Source organism: Pantherophis guttatus, chromosome 8 (genome assembly GCF_059756535.1).
Source record: "Pantherophis guttatus breed Tessera chromosome 8, ASM5975653v1, whole genome shotgun sequence".
Classification (NCBI taxonomy): domain Eukaryota; kingdom Metazoa; phylum Chordata; class Lepidosauria; order Squamata; family Colubridae; genus Pantherophis; species Pantherophis guttatus.
The window spans coordinates 14,717,254-14,741,122 of NC_142070.1; the positions used below are offsets into that span (position 1 = coordinate 14,717,254).

The following is a 23,869-nucleotide window of genomic DNA, read 5'->3' on the forward strand; positions in this document are numbered from 1 at the left end:
TACAGTGTGAAAAATACGGTATATCTAATATATGGGTAGAGAGAATGGGGCAATTTGGCTGAATTGCCATATTGCCAGAGGTCTATGTATCCAGAATGGTGGACACAGACTTCCAGGAACTGCTTATTTCTATTGTCTTGTGTTGTTATGGCAATAGTACTTATGTCTCAGAAGCTATATTTAGCTCTTTGTATCTGCATGCTTTAGCAGGGAATTGGTAAAAATATATGATTAAATGGAGCCTCCTCTTCTGTCAAGAGAACATCGGCTGTAGTTGCAGCTCCTAATAACTGACTCAGTGGTTTACTTGCAAGCTCACCAATAAGAAACATGAGGTTGGTATTTGGTACTGACAACTTACGAAAATTCTCTTTCACTGCAAAATGTTGTAGACGCTAATTTGTGGAGACATCTAATGTTCAGTTACATGATTTGTAATGTTGCAGATTCTTTTGCTGGTCTCCTCATATCTGATATGAAGGTGTCATTACAATTTGTTCCACTCCATCATAAAGAGAACTATCAGAACTTCTTAATTGGATCAATTATTGATCCATTTGTTTCACTTGTGGGTACAATTTGCTCTGGGCCAAGAGTTACATTTTGCTTTTTGTTGGTTTGATGGTGTTTCTGCTTTCAAAATTGAGCAAATCTAAAGAAAGGGGAAAAAAAACCCTGTAAATTTTAGAAAATATAAACTTATATCCCCCTCATTAAGGAAGGGTGAACTATTTTAAATTCAGGCTGCTTTGAATCCATTGACTGTTCCATGTATGGAAAAGATACTCTGAATTCAAAATTCTTTGAGTTGAACTTTATATATTTGAAAGCTGTTGTAGCTGACCGGATTCTATCTGGAATTTAGGAATATAAAATAATCCTGAAAAAAATTCCTTAATATTTGGTTCTGTACTTTGGATAGGGTTCCACTTCTGTAGATGATATTTGTATGAGAAATTTGAGTCATATATACTTATAGGTTGTAAGCTAAAATAACAGCTTGCTGTTTTTATATTCGGTGCATTGCATGCCTAAATTCTTTGCTCCAAGAAAAACATGATATAAATGTGCTTATTCTTTTCTAGAATAGATGAACATTTTAAAACGAGTCCCAAAATTCCAGGGATTGACTTGAATTGCACCAGAGTGATGTTTAATAAGCTAATGACATCTCAGCATTCTACATTGCGTGACCAGGTACTGAAACTTATAGTAGTAGTAGTGTTAAGCCAAGTGTTTGCTTCCTTCTGGGAGTATTTAAGGAGAAAACTCAAGATTAAACTCTTTTCCTCCACTAGCTGCCTGGTAGATTGTGGGAATGCCTGGGGGACATTAGGTTGAGAAAGCTTGAACGGTAACTTCAAAGAATTGATTCATTAGTGCAAATTAAACTATTGGAATTAATTGTGGACAAGCATATCAGTTTTTTCCCCCCTTGATAAGTAAAAACAAAATTATGCATTTTACGTCTAACACATGTCTGGATACTCATCCCGTTGTTTTTTCCTGATGGTTTTGAAATTTGAAACTAATCTCAAATTTGAAATTAACTAATCAGTGAAAGAACTAACCTAGAACTAAGGAGAAATTTCCTGGCAGTGAGAACAATTAATCAGTGAAATGACTTGCGTCAGAAGTTGTGAATGCTCCAACACTGGAGAGTTTTAAGAAGAGATTGGACAACCATTTGTCTTGAATGATATAGGGTTTCCTGCTTGAGCATGGGGTTGGAAGGTCCCTTCCAACTCCTGTTCTGTTCTGTTCTGTTCTGTTCTGTTCTACTCTACTCTACTCTACTCTACTCTACTCTACTCTACTCTACTCTACTCTACTCTACTCTACTCTACTCTACTCTACTCTACTCTACTCTTCTGTACTGTTCTTTAAAAAAAAGTTTAGAAAACAATTTTAAATTAGGATCCATCCAGTTCCAGGGATACCATGAAGCAAATCCTGGCTTGAATTTTTGAGGACTTGCCACACAGAGATTCCTACAGGATCACTTTGTCAATATAATGAAAGCAATATTGCGCCATTGTGGTGCAATATTCCACCATTGTGGAATAAGCGCCATTCTTTTCATAGGTGGGGCTTATATTATGATAGCATATCATTTCCACTAGAATAGAATAGAATAGAATAGAATAGAATAGAATAGAATAGAATAGAATAGAATAGAATAGAATAGAATAGAATAGAATAGAATAGAATAGAATAGAATTCTTTTTTGGCCAAGTGTGATTGGACACACAAGGAATTTGTCTTGGTGCAAACGCTCTCAATGTACATAAAAGAAAAGATACATTCGTCAAGAATCATAAGGTACAGTACTTAATGATAGTCATAAGAAAACAGTCAATATAAATCTTAAAGATACCAGCAACAAGGTTACAGTCATACAGTCATAAGTGGGAGGAGATGGGTGATAGGAACGATAGATTAATAGTACTGCAGACTTAGTGAATAGTTTGACAGTGTTGAGGGAATTATTTCTTCAGCAGAGTGATGGTGTTTGGGAAAAAACTGTCCTTGTGTCTAGTTGTTCTGGTGTGCAGATGCTCTATAGCGTCGTTTTGAGGGTAGGAGTTGAAACAGTTTATGTCCAGGATGTGAGGGGTCTGTAAATATTTTCACAGCCCTCTTTTTGACTCGTACAGTATACAGGTCCTCAATGGAAGGCAGGTTGGTAGCCATGGTTTTTTCTGCAGTTCTAATTATCCTCTGAAGTCTGTGTCTGTCTTGTTGGGTTGCAGAACCAAACCAGACAGTTACAGAGGTGCAGATGACAGACTCAATAATTCCTCTGTAGAACTGGCTCAGCAGCTCCTTGGGCAGTTTGACTCGGTAGACTAGACCAGGAACTAAATTTCACAAGGAGGCTAACATTTTTATCAAGACTGGCTACTACAATAACAGAATTTTGCAAGACATTTTGAAAAAAAAAAGACGGTCATTCTCTAATTTTTCTCTGTGGCAAGTATTTCATTTTACCAAACCATTCTGTACAAGAACCACATAATCTTAGCCATTTATTTAATGCGATGCAATTAATGCAGTTCCAGTGGGCAAAGTAATTGTGCGGATTGTGTCACAGCTCAGACACAATCCGCACAATTACTTTGCCCACTGGTTTATGGGAAAGATATGCTAGGATCAAGTAGGGCTGCTGTATATAATAACCATACATAGCTACAGTGCTTCAAATCATGGTGAACTTTATACTTGTCTGGTTGTGCAAAGTGTTAAAATTGCCTTCAACGGAACGTGGTTACAGTTTTGTATCAAAAGTTTCCCTTTGGCGACCAAAAGGGGCACAATGGACTCCAGTGAGTCCTTCCTTCTCATTAGGTGGCCAAAGTATTTGAGTTTCATCTTCAGGATCTGGCCTTCTAAAGAGCAGTCAGGGTTGATCTCCTCTAGGACTGACCGGTTTGATCGTCTTGCAGTCCAAGGGACTCACAGGAGTCTTCTCCAGCACCAGAGTTCAAAGGCCTCAATTCTTCGGCGCTCAGCCTTTCTTATGGTTCAACTTTCACAGCCATACATTGCAACTGGGAAAACCATAGCCTTGACTATACGCACTTTTGTTGGCAGGGTGATGTCTCTGCTTTTTAATAAGGGCTGTAATCCATGCCTAATTTTCTTTCTTCTTCTTCCAGATTTTGAAGAGCTTTGAAAGCTTTTTGATCCCCCAGCTGCCTAGCTCCCCGCCAGATGTTGAAGCCATGAGGATCTATCTGATTCTTCCGGAATGCCCTCTCTTTCAAGACTCAAAATATTACATAAACTTAACGCTTCCTTTGGCAACGGCCATCCTGCGCCTGGACAAAAATCCCAGTAAAGTTTTAGGTAGAAGATGCAAACCTCTTTTCTGGGAGTGGGCTGTCTTACATTGATTTGAGGACAAAATAAGTCACAAAACAGGTTTTATATCAGCCCTGTGAAATGCCAAGAAATACTACCACTTAATCTTCAGCCCAGTTAAGTCTTCTGACTGCTTTCTCTTAAATTCCTTGGTTGACTTGGGTTGAAAGCGAGAGCTTAAGTTTTCTATGGCTACAGCACTTTCTTGGAGACAGAACTTCCCCGTAGAAACCCCGTAGTAATATTGTGGTCCTCCTTGGTTGTGGACATCATCAGTGGTGCTTTTAGGACATCACCTTCCATTTCACCTGTCCTGGTCATCACCTCAAACTTCCATATGCATCAACCAACACATTTTTCCAGGTGGAAAGGGGATGAAAAGGGCTGCGTTAAGGGGTTAGAAATGAGTCGATGAGACAAAATTGAGGGATCCAGTGGTGGGCAATTCACAGTATCTTCTTCAGCTATAAGTTGCTTTTTAGATGGCACTTCCAAATTGCTCCGTTACTTTGCATTTTTATCATCATTTAGAACCCAAATATGCTTTTTCAGGAGACAACTGGATTTTCTTGTTTTATCTTTGAAGACGTTTTGCTTCTCATCCAAGACGCTTCTTCAGTTCCGACAGGATGGTGGGGAATGGAAGGATTTATATTCCTTGCAGACAGCTGGTAATTTACATCCTTACACCCTCACCTGAGTAGTGCTAATGGTTCCTGTAGTCTGCAATTTTTTCTGGAAATCCGTTCAATGTCCCAAACCATTTGAAGGGTGTTCATCCCAAATTGCATAGCTATATAAATCTTTCCATTCCCCACCATCTAGTCAGAGCTGAAGAAGCTTCTTGGATGAGAAGTGAAACGTCTTCAAAGAAAAAACAAGAAAGTCCAGTTGCCTTCTGAAAGAGCATCTTTGTGGTAACCATGACCTGGATGACTGAGAATTGCTATAGGCATCATTTAGAACCTTAACTGATGCTTTAACCTTACAATAATAATGCATACAAATAGTCTCATCCATTTGCATCTCTTCCAAATTACCATTCCCTCATTTTTTGTTTCATTAAACAAATATAAAAGAGGAGTTTAGTTGTTGAAAGTTGAATCTAGAAGCTAAACAGGAGGCACCAAATGAATGATTTCCAACATAGTGAAGGAAATGGCACCAAATTTCACTGTCCCTTTTAAGAACTGTTAATGTCCCCTTTGCAACATGGTGCGTTGCTGTTGCCTGATTAATACATGGGTGAAGGATGCTTTTCAATGATGTAGGACTATTTTTTAGCTGTTAATATGTAGGAAATGACCAGGCTGAGTCTGAAGGAGGAGTCAAACACGTCATCAGTCATGAGTCCCTTCGTGCCCACGAGAGATCTAAGTTTAGCTCAACTTGAATTCTTTTTTATTCTTAACACCCGCTAATTTCCCTTGACTGTTAGTTTTTTTTTTTTTTTTTTTTTTTTTTAAATTTGATTTATATGCCACCCTTCTCCGGAGACTCAGGGCGGCTTACAATGCGTTAAGCAATAGCCTTCATCCTTTTTGTATATTTATACAAAGTCATCTTATTGCACCCACAAACTGGGTCCTCAATTTACCTACCTTAGAAAGGATGGAAGGCTGAGTCAACCTTGAGCCTGGCAAGATTCGAACTTACTAATTGCAGACAGCTGGAGTTAAATTACAATGCATTAGTCTGCTGAGCTATCCAGGCTCAGTTGGTCAGATTCTTGTAGAGAGATTAATTTTACAATAAATATTTATACACATTTGAACTGCCTGGATCTCCTGGTTTCCCTGGTGCTTGACTGAATATTCCTTAGGGTCAGAAGAATCACTAATCCAATTTGCAGGCCCCCCCCACTTTTTTTTTCCTCTTCAGTTTTTGTGATCCATTTTTGGGCTCCACATACCAATTGGACAATATGGACCAGTCCGTCCGTCCCCTATTCAGGCGTTTCAACAACATGATAGTGTTAAAACTCAAGGAAGGCATTCAGATTTAATAGCGCAGTCTTTGGTTTATGTAGCAAGTAAATCCGCTTGATTCAGGAGGATTCATTTGCCTAAGATTGGATTACAATTAATATTTTTGATTTTTTTCCAAAAGTACATCTCTGATCTCATTGAACATATTTGAGATCCTAGGCCAGTGTTTCTCAACTCTGACAGCTTGAAGATATGTGGACTTCAATTCCCAGAATCCCCCAGCCAGCCATTCTGGCTGGGGAATTCTGGGAGTGGAAGTCCACACATGAAGTTGCCAAAGCTGGGAAACACTGGTCTAGGATCTGGCTGCTGTCCTCATTTTTTATCTTCAGGATCTGTGAAAGTGTTTCTCAACCCCTGACAGCTTGAAGATAGGTGGACTTCAATTCCCAGAATCCCAGCCAGCCATCATGTTGGTTTTTCATTCAATTTCCATTATTATAATACTGAAATCAGTAACCCGTTTTGCTTTATGTAATCTTTATTTAGAAAACTGGTGGTCTCAGGTATGCCCAGAGTATTTCTTGAGACTAGTGGATCTCTATAAAGATGCCGTGGTTTATCTCTTGAATGGGAAAAAAACACTCCAGGTCCCAGTCTTGTATAGCAATTACATCACAGCTGCATTAAAACTTCTGGAGAAATTACATAAAGTAAGAAAATAATTCTGTGAGTCTGTATACATTGGTCTTTAATGACAATGATGCCCCTGATTGTTTTTCCACCAAACATTTGTACATTGTACGTTTGCATTGTGTGCGTGTGTGTGTGTGTATGTGTGTGTGTGTGTGTGTGTGTATTTTACTTTTACTTTTATTTGATTTATATACCACCCTACTCCCGAAGGACTCAGGGCGGTGAACAGCCAACAATAAAATCCATACATACAAAATTTAAAAAGCAGAATTAAAATCAAATTAAATAGTTTTGGCCCAGACAAATTAAAACCCCAATTATATAAATCAAATAAAAGTAAAGTAAAGTAAAAGTCAAGTATGGAATACCTTAAATACCTGGTTTTCCATACTTGGAAAATATATAATGCAGAGTATAAATTTGAAGAGCTTGCATATTTGATTGTGTAGATTTATGTTCATCTATATCATGGGTGTCAAACTCGTGGCGTCACTTTGCTGTCAACGTGATGTATCGTGATGGTTTTCCCTTTTACGGAGCTGGGGTGGACGTGGCCTGCTGTGGCCTGCCGTGACGCATCCGGCTGCCAGTTTGACACCCCTGATCTATACAGTATATGCAACTTGTGTTTGCACTTATGCCATCTTGCATAAGATTTGTGATGGACAGCACTGCCATAATTTTATTGTCTACTGCTTTTTATTTCCATCATAAGTAAATGCTACTTTTAAATTAAACTGAGTGAAAAATCGATTGATTGATTGATTGGTTGGTTGGTTGGTTGGTTGGTTGGTTAAGTGCCATCAAGTCAGTGTTAATTCTCAACCAATACATGGATAGATTTTCTTTAGAATAATCTGTCTGCAAATTGATTCTAGGACTCTTAGCGATGTTTTGATTGCTGTCATTATATACCTACTTTGCCTTTCCTGAACCTATTTGAAAAATGAAAGAAGGAATGTCAAGGTTTATACGTTTCCAAATTTTACAAGATATTTTGCCCCGCTCCCCAATAAAAAAATACTTATTGAGGGCAGATAATGAATAAATACTCTTATTTTATTAGGAAAAATTATGTGCAATTAACAGAGAAATTGTTGAAAACTCGGAATGCATTTTTGTGTTGACTTTGAAAAAAATATTGTGCAAATTGATATGCAAACTATAGATAACCCTCAACTTACAACCATCCATTTAGCCACCATCCAGAGTTACAGTGGCAGTGAAAAAAGTAACTTATGATCACTTATATATATAACAATGGCAGCATCCCCATGGTGATGCGTTCAATATCTGGTTGCTTGGCAACTGTCATGTATTTATGATAGTTGTAGTATCCTGAAGTCCCATGATTTCCATTTGCAATCTTCCCAGCCAGCTTCCAACAAGCAAAGTCAATGAGAGAAGCTGGATTTGTTTAACGACCATGTGATTCACTTAACAACTGCAGTAATTTGCTTAACAACCGTGGCAAAAAAAGGTCGTAAAATTGGACAAGCCTCATTCGATACTGCCCTGCTTAGCAATGGATGTTCTGGTCCCAATTGAGGTCATAAGTCGAGGACTTCCTGTAGAGGATATTAATTTAATGGGAAACCAAATCTGGCAGAGTCTTCCTTTCTTACAATTAGTCTCCTTTTGGGGATTTGCAATAATTCTGTGAAGAAATTGTTTATTGCGTGATTCTGATTTCTTTTTTTCCCCCATATCAGGTAAATCAGAAAGCTAACCACATAGAATATGACAAATTTTATATCCCAGAGATTTCTAATCTGATAGATATTCAAGAAGACTACCTGATGTGGTTTTTGCATCAAGCAAGAGTGGTAAGAAGTTTCATTTAATTGCCAAACTGAATAATGCTCCAGGAACTAGTTAAATTAGAAGGTTCTGTGCGCCTTGAATCAAAATTAAACATTCGCCAACTGTGAATTCTGAAAAAGTATTTATGCAAGTTACTTGTATGCACGTAATTTTGTTTCCAGATTTGACTACCTGGGAGTATGTCAAAGAGTTAAGGAGAATGTGCAATAGATTGAAGAAGCAAAGCAGTAGATGGTAAATTAAAGGAACAGAAAAGAATAACAGAATCAAATCAAAAAAACAAAAGCAAAACAGAGTTGGAAGGGACCTTGTAGGACTTCTAGTCCAGCCCCCTGCTCAAGCAGGAAATCCTATACCATTTTGGACAAATGATTGTCCAATCTCTTCTTAAAAACTTCCATTGTTGGAGCATCCACAACTTCTGGAGGCAAGTCGTTCCACTAAATTAATTGTTCTGTTAGGAAATTTCTCTTTAATTCAAGGTAGCTTCTCTCCTTGATTAGTTTCCACCCATTGCTTCTTGTCCTGCCCTCTTGTGCTTTGAAGAATAGTTTTGACTCCCTCTTCTTTGTGGCAGCCCCTGACATATTGGAATACTGCTATCATGTCACCCCTAGTCCTTCTTTTCATTAAACTAGACATACCCAGTTCCTGCTACCGTTCTTCATATGTTTTAGACTCCCGTCCCCTAAAGCAGGGGTCGCCAACCTTTCGGACCTCAGGGACCACTAAATTCATAATTTTAAATCCCGTGGACCACTAATATGAATTTTTTAAAAAGATAAATAATGTTTAGTGCAATATAAAAATGCAAATAATTTTTCTGCGGATCACCAAAATTTTCTCACGGACTACCAGTGGTCCACAGACCATAAGTTGGTGACCGCTACCCTAAAGGAGATGTGGGGTACTGGCGTTTTTTAACCTGTTCTTCTAAAAGGCTGAGAATATCAAAAACCAGCAGTGTTCAACTTTGCAACTTTAAAATGTATGGACTTCAGCTTTTTCCCTTCTCCGGAGACTCAGGGCGGCTTACAATGCGTTAAGCAATGGCCTTCATACTTTTGTATATTTATACAAAGTCAGCTTATTGCCCCCACAATCTGGGTCCTCAATTTACCTACCTTAGAAAGGATGGAAGGCTGAGTCAACCTTGAGCCTGGCGAGATTCGAACCTGCACTAATTGCAGGCAGCTGGTCTTAATAACAGGGTGCTTTAGACCACTGTACTACCAAGCTTTCCCATGCTGGCTGGGAAATTTGGGGGGGGGTTGAAGTCCATAGGTTTTAAAGTTGCAAAGTTGGACACCCCAACTGAAACACTTTTTGATACTGCTAAATCTTATATCTGTAGATATCTGTGATTGTTATAATGAGATAAAGTTTAACCGAATGCCTATTAGCCATGCTTGTTGGAAGCTTATGCTGTTTATATTTCTTTTTTCTTCTTTCCTTGCACAGAAAGCAAGACCATCTATCATGCAGGTAAATATTCCAGTTTCTCTCGCCGACACAGTTCTCACTGGAATCTGAAACGGCCACCATTGAACTGTTCCTTCTTTCCAGGACTCTGTGACTCTGTGCTCTTATCCTTTTATCTTTGATGGACAAGCCAAAACGAAGATGTTGCAGACAGATGCTAAGCTGCAGATGCAGGTACGGTGCCTTCTTTCACTCTGCTTGTCTTTTCCTTTTGGAAACATTTGCTCCTCCAGATGTGACAATTGGCCACCTGCATCAGCCTTAACCAACATCACGAATGTGTTTGGGGGCTGTAGGCTGGAAACGTTAGTTCCTTCCTTCATTTCAGGCTAAATTAGATGGATTGATTTGCCTTTGAAATAGATGGATCTTCATTTATATCAGTTGGGCACAACCTGAGTCATCTACAGTCCTTCCCACCTTGGATGTGAAAAAATGGGATGCTCTGTTCTTTAACAACATGTGTCTGCATTTCTAACCAATAGCCAGGAGGAAAAGTGGAATCTTATGCCATCCCTTTTGGGAATTATTACACTTTGTGTATGTATAAAATACTGCGGTGCCAGAAGTGACCGTGGAAGGCAGAACAATAATTTTGCCGTATCCACTGCTGAATTCTGCCTTTTGTTGGGTAGGAATTCATCCTGAGTTACTGTTTGCACTTCCCAGGAGATGGCGCTAGTGCAAAGACTATAAGCTACCTTGTTTTCCTCCAAAGGAAAAAAGACTGCTTGGAAAAAAAGAAAATTACGGGATTATTTGGAGAGAACCTAGTCAAGTTAACTGTTTTTTACAAGATGGCTTAAAGACTAGTAATCTCAGTTCTTTACAGTTGAATTTCTTTTAATGACTTTGTGAACATGTAGATTTTCATGTCAACTATACAGAAGTGGCATCCTAGTACCTTGTTGTTTTTTTTTCAATTTGTTACTGTAGCCTATAAACTGATTTAGCTTCTGGTGGTCTCCCATCCTAGGAAACAGGTGGGATAGGTTTTTTAGGTCAAGACAGTGCACCCCACCCAACTGGAGAATTCCATAGGAAAGTGTGTTGTTGTTGTTGTTGTTGTTGTTGTTGTTGTTGTTGTTGTTGTTGTTGTTGTTGTTCTTCTTCTTCTTCTTCTTCTTCTTCTTCTTCTTCTTCTTCTTCTTCTTCTTCTTCTTCTTCTTCTTCTTCTTCTTCTTCTCCCCTTCCTCCTCATCGTTCCCATCATACATCTCCTTCCACTTATATAGTATGACTATAACTTTGTTGCTTGTATCCTTACGATTGATATTGATTGTTTCCTGATTGCTTATTTGTACCCTATGACTATCATTAAGTGTTGTACCTTATGATTCTTGATGAATGTATCTTTTATGTACACAGAGAGCATATGCACCAAGACAAATTCCTTGTGTGTCCAATCATACTTGGCCAATAAAAAATTCTATTCTATTCTATTCTATTCTATTCTATTCTGTTCTGTTCTGTTCTGTTCTGTTCTGTTCTGTTCTGTTCTGTTCCATTCTATTCCATTCCATTCCATTCCATTCCACTCCACTCCACTCCACTCCACTCCACTCCACTCCACTCCACTTTATTCTATTCTCCTTCTCCCCTTCCTCCCCCCCCCCATGTCTACATCATATTTTTGAGTGGCCAGACTGAAGCCACCTTCTTGGCTTTGTTGTCGGCTAAACATTATCGGTACATGTTTCTGGTAGTAGCCAACATACCAGCAAATGGGCCAGACTCTGCGTCTCTCAACATTCACACAGTGTGTTGTTATCCATTAAGAGCTGTACAATTGTTGTAATTCAAGAAGGCTGGATTTGATTTGAGAACAATCCTTTCTGAACTTTATTGAATGTATTTTGTAGGTTTTTTCATGTTAGATATCTAGTATGAAAGGATCCCATAATCATTAATCAACTTTTTAAAAAAAGATAAAGAAATATTCCTTTTCCCTTTTTTCTTCCCATTTGTATATGAACACCTTGGGGAATAGGATCATGGGGGAAGAATAATAATTAGAATTCAGAATGTTGATGATTAGAAAAAGGTTTGCTCTCTAGCATAGCAGGTATAATCCTTCCTGCTGTTTAGCTCTGAAAAGAATGGAGGAATTCAGTATTGAGGCTGTATTCCTTTCTATCCATGGGCAGCATTTCCAGAACTTCACAACCAGCATGTTCATAGTTGAGAAGTCCACCCAACTGGAAGTTGCCAACGTTGGGAGTCTAAGCAACTGCTTCCTATTTTAGAAGGTTAATATTTAAAGCCCAGTATACATGCAAACCCATAATAACCTCAGCTTTTGAGATTGCCTCATTATAATGGCAATAGAAGTTAGAGTTACATACCATCCACAGTGTTCTGACCGAGGCTCCCTGAGTCATTAAAACACACGAGTAATCCCAAAAACCTCTTTTATTGCCTTCGGGAGAAGTCCTTCAGGATAATCATCCACCTTTATCTCCCTTAACACACTGCCAAAGACCTAATTAGCAAAGCCAGAATCAAACAGAGCTTCAGGCTTTAAGCTGAACTGAATGAACAAATGTCGCTTCCTGCAAAGGCCCATGTCCTCTTTTAAGTCTTATGGGAGGGGCCAATCATCTCTCAGCCTTACTCCCGAGTCGTCCCTTTTGTTTTAGCTGTTCTTGCCTTCTGACAGCTCTGCACATGCGTGCACTGGGAACAGGCTCCCCCTGTTCCTTTGCCTCGCTGAGGTCCGACTCTGAAGGCTCCGGAGGCAGCACATACCTCCCAAATGGCCTTTTCTCTGCCTCCAACGCAGAGCCCTTGCCTGAGCCTTCCCCAGACTCCAGGACTGGCCCATGGTCCTCCCCAGCCTCCTCACTGTCCGAGTCTGCTGCCAGCTTTGCAGGCTGCTGGCGGACCACAACACACAGTGCTTTACAGCATTCTCTGAGTGGTTTACAATGTCAGCATATTCTCCCCATTAATCTGTGTCTTCATTGTACCGATCTCTGAAGGATGGAAGGCTGAGTCAACCTTGAACTGATCAGGATTGAACTGCTGGCAGTGGGCAGGGTTAGCCTGCAATACTCATTCTAAGCACTCCACCACCAGGCTATCAATTTCTTTCTACTTAAAGAAACATAACTCGTCTCCTTGGATGTCAGGGGAACAAGAGGTGGGGAATGGTTGAGGAACTCTCCCTTGAAATCCATTTCTCAAATGTTTCTAGGTGGCCATTAGTGGAGCAAATCTACAGAATGTCTTTATGTTTCTCACTCTGGAGCCCCTTCTCGCTCGAAGCCCATTCCTGGTCCTTCATGTTCGCAGGAGCAACTTGGTTGGCGATGCTCTGAGAGAACTGAGCATCCATTCGGATGTTGACTTGAAAAAACCTTTGAAGGTAAGCTCTTGTCAATGTGACCTAATCTTCACAGCAGCATCCAATTCACATCTGGAATGTTTCAGTAAGTTTTATTTCTGATTATTGGTAAATAAGGGTGAGGGACTCCTTCACCCATACAAAATAATTATCTCCATATGAAATGAAGAACGCTGTGAAGGGTAACCCCATTTGTGAGGTAACATTCAATTTTTTAAAAAAATAAAATAAAATACGACGACTTTCTCAGAGAGGTGGGATCCCCTGCCGTGGCTTGTCACCCCATTTTTTTCAATGTGAGCTAGAATGAATCTATTGTCCCAAAGGTGCTTTTTGAAGAGGCAACTGGACTTTCTTTGTTTTTCCTTGAAGACGTTTTGCTTCTCTGTCGGAATATTCATGACTGGGAAGACATGGTAACAAGGTCAGCCAATGAATAGGCATAGCAACTGGGTCAGCCAATGAGAGCTGTTTAGAAACAGAAACTTAAGTAAGAAGTCTGGGCGTGGCTTAGCCCTGCAAATTTAAGCTCTGAGTCTGATTTTGTGCTGAGTACTAAACAAGTCTGGGCTTGCCTGCTCTGAACTGAAACTAGTCTGCTCTGCTCTGCTTGTTTTGCTTGTAACTGCTACCAGGTTGAAAGAAATCTGCTGTTGGTATTGTAAATTTAATTCATGTATTATTATGTATATAAAGAAGTTAATGAATCCTGCTGAATCAGTTTATCCAGCTTTCTGGATTTGATTTCTGCAACAAACTCTGACATTCTCATCCAAGTAGCTTCTTCAGTTCAGAACGGAAGCTTCTTGGACAAGAAGTGAAATGTCTTCACGGAGAAACAAAATCCAGTTGCCTCTTGAAAAAGCACCTTTGGGACAACCATGACCTGAGAATCTCCATAGACAATGCCAATTGGCTCTTCTCTTTTGCCCATGAAAACCATCTTAAAGCATTGTTTGTGAGGTGGGCGGCCGTATACATTTGTTTAATAGTTAAATAAAACTGCCCTTGTTGAAATCAATTCAGTATGTTCTGGTAGGTGATCTTTGATGGTGAGGAAGCTGTAGATGCTGGAGGTGTCACAAAGGAATTCTTCCTCCTCCTACTGAAAGAGCTCTTGAATCCCATCTACGGAATGTTCACCTGCTATTCAGACTCAAATCTGCTCTGGTTCTCGGATACTGTAAGTATTTTTTTTTAATTTGATTTATACGCCGCCCTTCTCCGGAGACTCAGGGTGGCTTACAATGCGTTAAGCAATAGCCTTCATACTTTTGTATATTTATACAAAGTCAGCTTATTGCCCCCACAATCTGGGTCCTCATTTTACCTGCCTTAGAAAGGATGGAAGGCTGAGTCAACCTTCAGCCTGGTGAGATTTGAACTTGCAGTAATTGCAGGCAGCAGATGTAAGTGAGTGTTAATTAGTCTGCTGAGCCACCAGAGCTCCTATGCTCCTAAGTATGGCTACTGCATTCTCCTGAATACAGGCAATCCTCGCTTAACGTCTGTTTGAAATAACAATGGACCTCCCTGTGGTATTTATGACATTTATGGCCATTTGCAATGCCCCACGATCACATGATCATATGTTTGGATGATTTTGCCAAATCCGGGCATTTACCTCCAGTTTTCGCCCAAAATATCCTGTAACAAACCATTGGTTGGGTTAACGGTCATGGCATTTGCTTCGTGACCAAGGTAGCTTCTTTACGACCATTGTGATTGCTTAACATCTGTTGCAGAAAAGATCATAAAATCAAGTCAGTTAGGTGGGTGACCCGATTTACAACTGTAGCGACTTAAAGATTGGGATGGGGAGGTTCCATTATGGTGTAAGTCGAGGGCTATCTGTAATTGATTCAAGAGTTTATTTAGTCTTGTGCAGACCTAGAGCTCTCTAAGGCAACCTTTATGGCTTGATGGCCCAGCGGGGGGTGGGGGGAGCAGAGGACGGGTCTGTGCAAGTGGCGGGCTGCCCTGAGTGAGCGCACGTGTGCATGCACCAGCCCGCTGCACGTGCAAGTCAAGCTGTGCATGCACATGTGCACTGGCTCACTGCTCGTGCAAGACAAGTTGCATGTGTGCTAGCCCAGTGCTTGTGCAAGTGAAACTGCACGCACGAATGCGTGCTCCAGCCAGTTGCTCGCACAGCCCAGATCTGAATGGGCCATGGCCTGGGGACCTCTGCACTAGGGATCAGATTGCTCTATGTAGTAGTACATCTGGAGTATTCCAGTGAAGAAAGGCTGGGCAAAACAGATGTTGGTTTGGAAGTGAATTTAGCAGCTTTTTAACCTGAAATCTATTATTTTAGTTCTAGACTTCCTCCTAACGCTGCTTTCCTTCTTCCTAAAGTGTTTTGTTGAGCACAACTGGTTTCACCTAATTGGCATCATCTGTGGTCTGGCTATCTACAACTTCACCGTGGTGGACCTCCACTTTCCATTGGCCTTATATAAGAAACTTCTGAATGCGAACCCCGGCCTGGATGACTTGAAGGAGCTTTCTCCCCTGGAAGGAAGGTACTGTATTTTTTGGACTATAAAATGCACCGGAGTATAAGACGCACCAAGATTTTGAAGAGGTAAACAAGAAAAAAAAAGTTTTTGCCCTCCCCAGCCCCCAGGAGCACTCTGCAGGCCTCCCAAACACTCTGCACATCCCGTTTATTGCAAAAGTGGGATGCGCAGAGAGGGTTTGGGAGGCCTGCAGAGTGCTCCTGGGGGCTGGGGAGGGCAAAAATACCCCTGTTTTTGCAAAAAAACTGACCTGTTTTTGCAAAAAATGGGCCCATTTTTGGCCTCCCAAAACCCCCACATGTCACATTTTTGCCCTCCCCAGCCCCCAGGAGGGGGCTCCCAAACCCTCTGCAGGCCCCATTTTTGTGAAAAACAGGCCCGGTTTTGGCGAAAACGGGACGCGTGGGGCAGGAGGCCAAAAATGGCTGTATTCAGTGTATAAGATGCACCATTTCCACCCTCTTTTGGGGGGTGGGGAAGTGCATCTTATACCCCAAAAAGTACAGTAGATATTGCCCAGGGATGTTATCCTGGCCATTTTGCGTGATCAGCATAAAATTACAATGTCCTCTGTTGTAGGGGAAAAGAAAAGAATTGGCAAATATATACTTTAGGCTGAAATTCAGTACATTTCCTTGGAGACAAAGCTTTCCATCCCCCAAAATAACATCAAAAGCAAACCATGTGATTATATATAGGATCTTTGAAAAGGAGAGCCATGAATCGTGTATGCCCAACATGTGCAAAATTTGACAACCAGTGTGGTGTAGTTCGGGGATTCCCTCGACTTACGACCCCAAATGAGCCCAACATTTCTGTCGTTAACTGAGACATTTGTGAAGTGAGCTTTGCCCCAATTTACGACCTTTCTTGCCACAGTTGTTAAGCGAATCACCGCAGTTGATAAGTTAGTTACACGGTTGTTAAGTGAATCCAGCATCTCCATTGACTTTGCTCGTCAGAAGGTCTCAAAAGGGGATCACATGGATTGGCTCACTGGTTGACTTTGGCCCAATCTCATTTTCTTCAACAGCCCAATCTAGCTCATGAAGGGTTGTGAGGAAAAACAAGATGAAACCCTTTTGCCCAAACTTGGCATTTATTAACTTAACGACTGCAATGATGTCGTTGGTGGGGCAAAACTCACAAAACTATTCAAACTATTCACATTAGGCTGCATTACTATTACTATTAGTCTTCTCATCGTTCCTATCTCCCATCTCCTCCCACTTATGACTGCATGGCTGTAACTGTTGCTTGTATCTTTACGATTTATATTGATATTGATCGTTTCCTAGTATGATTTGATTGCTTATTTGTACCCTATGACTATCATTAAGTGTTGTACCTTATGATTCTTGATGAATGTATCTTGTCTTTTTATGTACATTGAGAGCATATGCACCAAAGACAAATTCCTTGTGTGTCCAATCACACTTGGCCAATAAAGAATTCTATTCTATTCTATTCTATTCTATTCTATTCTATTCTATTCTATTCTATTCTATTCTATTCTATTCTATTCTATTCTATTCTATTCTATTCTATTCTACCCTACCCTACCCTACCCTACCCTACCCTACCCTACCCTACCCTACCCTACCCTACCCTACCCTATTTGCAAATATCTCACTTAGCAACAGAAATTTTTGGCTCTATTGTGGTCATAAATCAAGGGTTACCTATACATAGTTAAAGCAACCAGTAAATTTCTCCCTTTTTCTTCCTGCTATTTTTATCCTTCTGTTTAGGAGCCTCCAAGAGCTTTTAGATTATCCCGGGGAAGATATCGAAGAAACATTCTGCCTCTCCTTTACAGTAAGGACAATTTATACCTACTGTTGGTGTTTATGAAAGCTTAGCGAATGCCAGTGCTCCAAAGCAATATTAGTTTCAAATTGGTTGGAAGTAGGAGATTTTCTACAAGCTGCTCTACCATTTCCAGGAGATACTGTACATCAAGAGAAGATGACCTCTCTTAAAGCTCAGATTTGGGGGCATTAGGGGATATTTGTGATGGCCATTTGGGATATAGCAAAAAAAGACATTGGATAAATATATTACTGAAAAGTTGTATCCTTCTTCCTAGTGTAGTTTTTCTTCTTGGTTCCATAACTCCCAACACTCCCAATTTTTGGATCTTTTCAACTGTTAAGTTTGAAAATACAGGGAGTTGATCTGTTGTCGATCATGTTGGAGTGTAAGCAGCGGATTCTGACTGGAGAAAAATAATGTTTCAACTGTAGAACATCCTAAAGGTGCTTTTTTTCCAAGAGGCAACTGGACTTTCTTGTTTTTCATTGAAGATGTTTCGCTTCTCATCCCAGAAGCTTCTTCAGCTCTGAAGAGGAAAACTGGACTTTCTTGTTTTTCTTCGAAGACATTTCACTTCTTCTTGGATGAGAAGCAAAATGTCTTCAAAGAAAAACCAGAAAGTCCAGTTGCCTCTTGAAAAAAAAACACTTTTGGGACAACCATGACCTGGATGACTGAGAATCTCTGTAGACATTTAGCTACAACTGTAGAACATGTTTGACCAACCTCACTGGAAATTATCAATCAGATTCTAGGTAGCTTTCTGTTTAGGATCTTAATTTGGATTCCTGTATTAAGCAGAAGGTTGGACTTCATAGGTTGGATAGTCCCTTCTAGTTCTTTAATTTGTGTTCATGGAGGCATCTTCTGAAAGTTCTAATTCTGCTTCCTCATGCTGGAATATCCCAAAGAGAAAAAGAGACAGAGGCAGCCTGAAAACTTTATCAATCTGAAAGTATCTCAGAACCTATCTATCCCCATTTTTCCTAAATGGGCACTCTCTAAAAATATTGACTGCAATCCTGAAAATTCAAGATTGAATAACTAGTTGAGAATTCTGGGATTTTTAACACAGCTGGAGAATTTTCAGTTTTCAAAAATCTATCCTACAGATTTTGGAATGAATTATATACTTAGTTGTTGCAAAGTTGACACTTCCGTATCCCTAGTATGTCAAATTAGAAATTGTCACTTGCAATAAACCAAGACTATCTTAACATCAGTCATATTGGAAAGACAAAAGGTTTTGTTTAAAATGTATCCCTGCTGGGAAATAATAATACTGTTGCTGTTGCTCAAGAGATAAACTGGAATAATTCAGCTTTGTCATCGTTTGTTTGGGTTGGAAATACAGATATGCAAAGAGAGTTATGGAGTAGTGGAGCAGAAAAATCTTGTTCCTGATGGAGACAAAATACCTGTGCAGAACAATAATAGGTAAGTGTTGGGTTGATGGTAAGGTTGAAGAAGGTTAAATGATTGAAGCTGAATGATTTTCTGAATGATTTTGGATCCTTCTTCATGAGGCCAACAACTTCAGTTTAGAATTCTTAAGAGTATCAAATTTGCCTAATCAGGTAGGAGGGCATGCGTCTAAAAATAAAACTTAAGGAAAAAAGAGCCATGAAGAAACATGTTTCAAACTGATAAATAATCCATGATGGGATGGTGAGATATAAGAAAGATCAGGTTCTATTCTTTGCTTCTGGCCTCCATCATTATCTCAGATTTTGCTCCATCCAAGGGGACATATAAGGACAGAGGAAGGAAATGGAAGGAAAGGAATCTGTGCATATTTTACTCCGCTAGTCGTTGCTGACTACAGGGGGCAGCGCTCATCTCCATTTCAAGGCTGTTGAGCCAGCACTGTCTGAAGACATTTCCGCTGTCATGTGGCTAGTATGACATTGCACAGCACTGTTTCTTCCCCACAGAAGTGGTACCCGTTTATCTACTCACATTAGCATGCTTTCAAAATGCTAGGTGGGCAGGAGTTAGGCAAAGACGGGAACTCACCCATTGCACGATGCTCAGATCTTGAACCTGGGCTGTCAGCTTTCTAGCCGACAAGCCCAGTGTCTTAACCACTGAGCTATCGCACCGCCGTATTAGATGCTGATACATGGATTCAAGCTTCTGTTCGTTCTAGCGCATATTGTATTCTGCTGCAAGAGCTGAGATTTCAGCTCTTGTTTGACTTTGTGCCCTCCAGTTGTGCCAGATTGGTATTTATAATTGATAGTGGACATTGTCAGATTGGAGAAACCTGATCCTACAATATCTAATATCCCGGTTTTGTGCTACAGCCAGATTAAAAGAATAGGTCATGTAATTATGCACACAGGAGAGAGAGAGAAAAAAAGGAGACGAGCCACAATTTAAAGTGATAAAATTTCAGCAAAATGGCATCCTTTAAAAAATCTTTTGCATTGTTTGTTTAGCATAGTTTGGCTGATAAAACGAAGGGATGAAAAATTAGGCTGCACTTCTATTGCAATTCCCATGAATCTCGAGTTGGTAGCCACATTGGCACATATGCTCCTTCAAGACTGTCAATAGAAACATTCGATTCCTGGTCAACAAAGGGCCATTTCTATTTAGAGAGAAATAAGATGTTCCTTCTGATCCCCCAGACAGGAATTTGTGGATGCCTATGTGAATTACGTCTTCAACGTTTCAGTGCATGAGTGGTACACTGCTTTCTCAAGTGGCTTCTTGAAGGTGTGTGGTGGGAAGGTGCTTGAACTCTTCCAGCCTACTGAGTTGAGGGCTATGATCGTTGGAAGTAGCAAATACAACTGGAAGGAGCTGGAAGAGGTTAGTGGGCTCTTTACCCAGCACACCCAAATTATTATTTCAAATTATTATCATAATTGACCTCTTGTTCTTAAAGAACTTGTTGTCATTTGCATCTATTTTACAGAGTGCAAGTTACAAGGGAGATTATTCAGCTACACACCCAACTGTACAAATGTTCTGGGAAACATTTCACGAATTCCCTTTAGAAAAGAAGAAGAAATTTCTTTGTAAGTATTTATGTAGAACAATAACTTATTTTCTTCAGCGGAGACTCAATTCAGACTGGTGATTCTCTCATTGAGGTTTGGTAGTATAACACAGACGATGAGATAGGCCAGTGATGACAGAAATGTTGTGCGTTCTCATCAGGGCTGCGCTCCTGAAAAGCCGAACTTCTGAATTTTGATCATGTGACCAGGGGGATGCTGCAACAGTCATAAGTGTGAAAATTGGTCATAAGTCCCTTTTTTCAGGGACGTTGTAACTTTGAACAGTCACTAAATGAATTGTCCCAAAGCTGCTTTTTCAAGAGGCAATTGGACTTCCTTGTTTTTCTTTGAAGATGTTTCGTTTCTCATTTCAGCAGCTTCTTCAACTGACTGGATGGTGGGGAATGGAAGGATTTATATTCCTTGTAGAAGGCTGATTTTTAGCATTCTTTTAGAGCAGGGGTCAGCAACCTGTGGCTCTGGAGCCGCATGTGGCTCTTTCATCCCTCTGCTGCGGCTCCCTGTTGCTGGTCAGCTCCACAATTGGTAGGGCTTTTGGTTAGGACAGGTAGAGGAAAAAGGATGCTGCGCTAGGAGGAGACTCTATGGTGGGGGAACGGACTTCCAGTTGGCAGAGGAAAAAGGACACTGTGCTAGGAGGAGACTCTATGATGGGGGAACCAGACTTCCGGTCAGCAGAAGAAAAAGGATGCCGTGCTAGGAGGAGACTATGATGGGGGAACTGGACTTCCGGTCAGCTTCAGAATTGAACGAGGGCTTCCGGTTAGGACCTTTGTTGCTCTTTGAGTGTTTAAGGTTGCCGATCCCTGTTTTAGAGAGTCATTGAGGCCACTTGGAGGTTTCTCTGTGGTCCTCAGGATCACCTGAGTAGTGCAAATATAATCTATCTATAGTTTACAACACAGTCCTTTCAACAGTTCCAAGAAGGCTCCACACCCATTTGCACTACTCAGGTGATCCTGATGACACAGATAAACATCCAGGTGGCCTCAATGACTCTCTAAAAAGAATGCAAATGACCAGCTGTCTGCAAGGAGTATAAACCCTTCCATTCCCCACCATCCAGCCGGAGCTGAAGAAGCTTCTCAAATGAGAAGCAAAACGTCTTCAAAGAAAACCCAGAAAGTCGAGTTGCCTTTTCAAAAAGCACTTTTGGGACAACTATGACCTGGATGACTGAGAATCTCCATAGACGCTAAATGAACTGTTGTAAATCGAGGACAACTTCTAATTCTCAGCTTACAACCATTCATTTAGGGACCGTTTGAAGGCACAGTGGCACTGAAAAAAAATTGACTGAATGACCATTCCTTGCAGCATTCCCATGGTTGTGTGATCACAATTGGAACACTTAGCAACTAGCAAATTATTTACGACCGTTCCAGCATCCCAGGATCATGTGATTGTCATTTGCGACCTTCAAAGCCGTCTTCTGACAAGCAAAATCTGTGGGGGAAGCTAGATTTCCCTTAACGACTATGCGAATCATTTAACAACTATGGGGGAAAAGGTAGTAAAATCTGAAACGACTCATTGAACAGCCCGCCTTGCTTAACAACGGAAATCCTGGTTCCGATTGTGATTATAAATTGAGCACCACTAAAGGAGGGGCAGCTCATTTCCCGGGAAACAGAAAGAAGACTTTGAATGGAGGCAGTGGGACAGTGCGTGTTTTCTGCAAGTATTGTTTTGTTGATGTGACCTAGGCCCAAGTAGTTATTACCAGACACAATCAGTCCTAAAGAAACATATTTTATTAGAACAGTCGAGAATTACTTCATTCTCAGTTTAGTCCAAATTAATTCCAAAACAAGTCCTTCAGAAAAAGTCCTTCAGCCTTATCACAAACCTTTGTCTTCTTTGGCACCCTGAAAGGCTTTTTTTGGCAAAGCCCCACAAAGTTCAGAAATAAGAGATGACAAGAAACAAATGTAACAACGTTGCTTTCCTACAAAGAGCCCAAGAGCCGTTGCTGCTCTTTTAAGCCTTATGGGAGGGGCCAATCATCTCCTGGCCTTACTCCCGAGTTGTCCTTTTTGCTTTAGCTGCTCTTGCCTTCTGGCAGCTCTTCGCATGCATGCACTAGGAACAGGCTCCTCCTGTTCCTCTGCCTCTCTGCTGTCCACCTCTGGAGGCTCCGGAGTCTGCGCATCGCTCCCAGATGGCCCTGGCCCCATATCTGCCTCCGACGCAGAGCCCTCGTCCGGGCCTTCCCCTGATTCCAAGACTGGCCCATTGTCCTCCCCAGCCTCCTCACTGTCCGACTCCGCTGCCAGCTCCGCAGGCTGCTGGCGGGCCACAACAGTTGATGACTTTCTGAAGTGCTTTTTCTGCTTGTGTCCCTCTGGCAGTATTCCTGACTGGCAGTGACCGCATCCCCATCTACGGCATGTCCAGCTTACGCATGATCATTCAGTCCACCTCCAGTGATGAGCGGTACCTGCCGGTGGCCCACACCTGCTACAACCTCCTTGACCTTCCCAAGTACAGCAGTAAAGAAACCCTGAGCACGCGACTGACTCAAGCCATCGACCACTACGAGGGCTTCAGCTTGGCCTGAGCATGAGCCACCCCCCAACAGAGACCCTTTGAAACTGAAAGGAAACCCTTGTCTTGTTCTTCCTTTTGCAGGGAAATGGGAGACATTGCTCAGGGAAGCCGGAGGGCGAGGGGGGGAGGGAGGAAAAAGGACACAGAAAAGGGTCTATCAATATTTCTTGGGGTTTTAACATTCACAGTTTTGACCTATCTCTTAAATCTTATTTTATGTTTATTGGATGACTTATTTCAGTTTAAAACGGTCTCTCTCTTTCTCTCTCTCTCTCCTTCTCTCTCTTTCTCTCTCTCTCTCTCTCTCTCTCTCTCTCTCTCTCTGCTTCTCTAAAGTCTGGGAAATTACCTTTATATTCCTGAGGTTTCTCCACAGGGGTGGGCTTCAAAAATTTTAGCAAGGGGTTCTCTGCCCAGTTGTTGGGTGGGCATGACCATGGTGGGCGTGGCCTAGTCGGCGTCCTGCACCACAGCGGGGGGGGGGCTTTTGCCCTCCCTGGACTCCGGAGGCTTTCTTTGAGCCTCTGGGAGCGTGAAAAGGGCCTCCCCAAGCTCTGGAGGCTCTTCTGGTAGGCCCGTTTTTCGCCCTCCCTGAGTCTCTGTGCGCACCCTGCACTTACCTGCATCCAAAACGGGCCGTGTGTGGACTCCTGGGAGGGGTGGGCGGATCCAGCCAGGAGTGGGATTTGGGGGTTTTCTGAACTGCAAGAGGTCCTCCCAAACCCCTACGAACCCTCAGCAGCCCACCCCTGTGTCTCCATCTTTTTCGAAAAATGGATTCTGCCCTACTGTGAATTTCTTTTTCATCTCTAC

The 23,869-nt window shown here is 41.2% G+C and overlaps 1 protein-coding gene across 3 annotated transcripts in view; it reads left to right on the plus strand.

Moving 5' to 3' along the window:
* Window positions 1-23,106, plus strand: part of HERC3 (HECT and RLD domain containing E3 ubiquitin protein ligase 3) — a 64,682-nt gene extending 41,576 nt beyond the window's left edge. For all 3 annotated transcript variants that reach the window (XM_060686958.2, XM_060686959.2, XM_087875129.1), the window contains 14 exons: window positions 1,086-1,197; window positions 3,660-3,849; window positions 6,342-6,505; window positions 8,201-8,314; window positions 9,774-9,797; window positions 9,879-9,968; window positions 12,991-13,161; window positions 14,180-14,323; window positions 15,499-15,665; window positions 17,414-17,480; window positions 18,832-18,914; window positions 20,111-20,294; window positions 20,401-20,503; window positions 22,858-23,106. In XM_060686958.2, the coding sequence (XP_060542941.2) occupies window positions 1,086-1,197; window positions 3,660-3,849; window positions 6,342-6,505; window positions 8,201-8,314; window positions 9,774-9,797; window positions 9,879-9,968; window positions 12,991-13,161; window positions 14,180-14,323; window positions 15,499-15,665; window positions 17,414-17,480; window positions 18,832-18,914; window positions 20,111-20,294; window positions 20,401-20,503; window positions 22,858-23,066 (1,822 nt within the window). In that variant the 3' untranslated portion in view covers window positions 23,067-23,106. The remainder of the gene's footprint in view (window positions 1-1,085; window positions 1,198-3,659; window positions 3,850-6,341; window positions 6,506-8,200; window positions 8,315-9,773; window positions 9,798-9,878; window positions 9,969-12,990; window positions 13,162-14,179; window positions 14,324-15,498; window positions 15,666-17,413; window positions 17,481-18,831; window positions 18,915-20,110; window positions 20,295-20,400; window positions 20,504-22,857) is intronic.
* The last annotated feature ends 763 nt before the right edge of the window (window positions 23,107-23,869 follow it).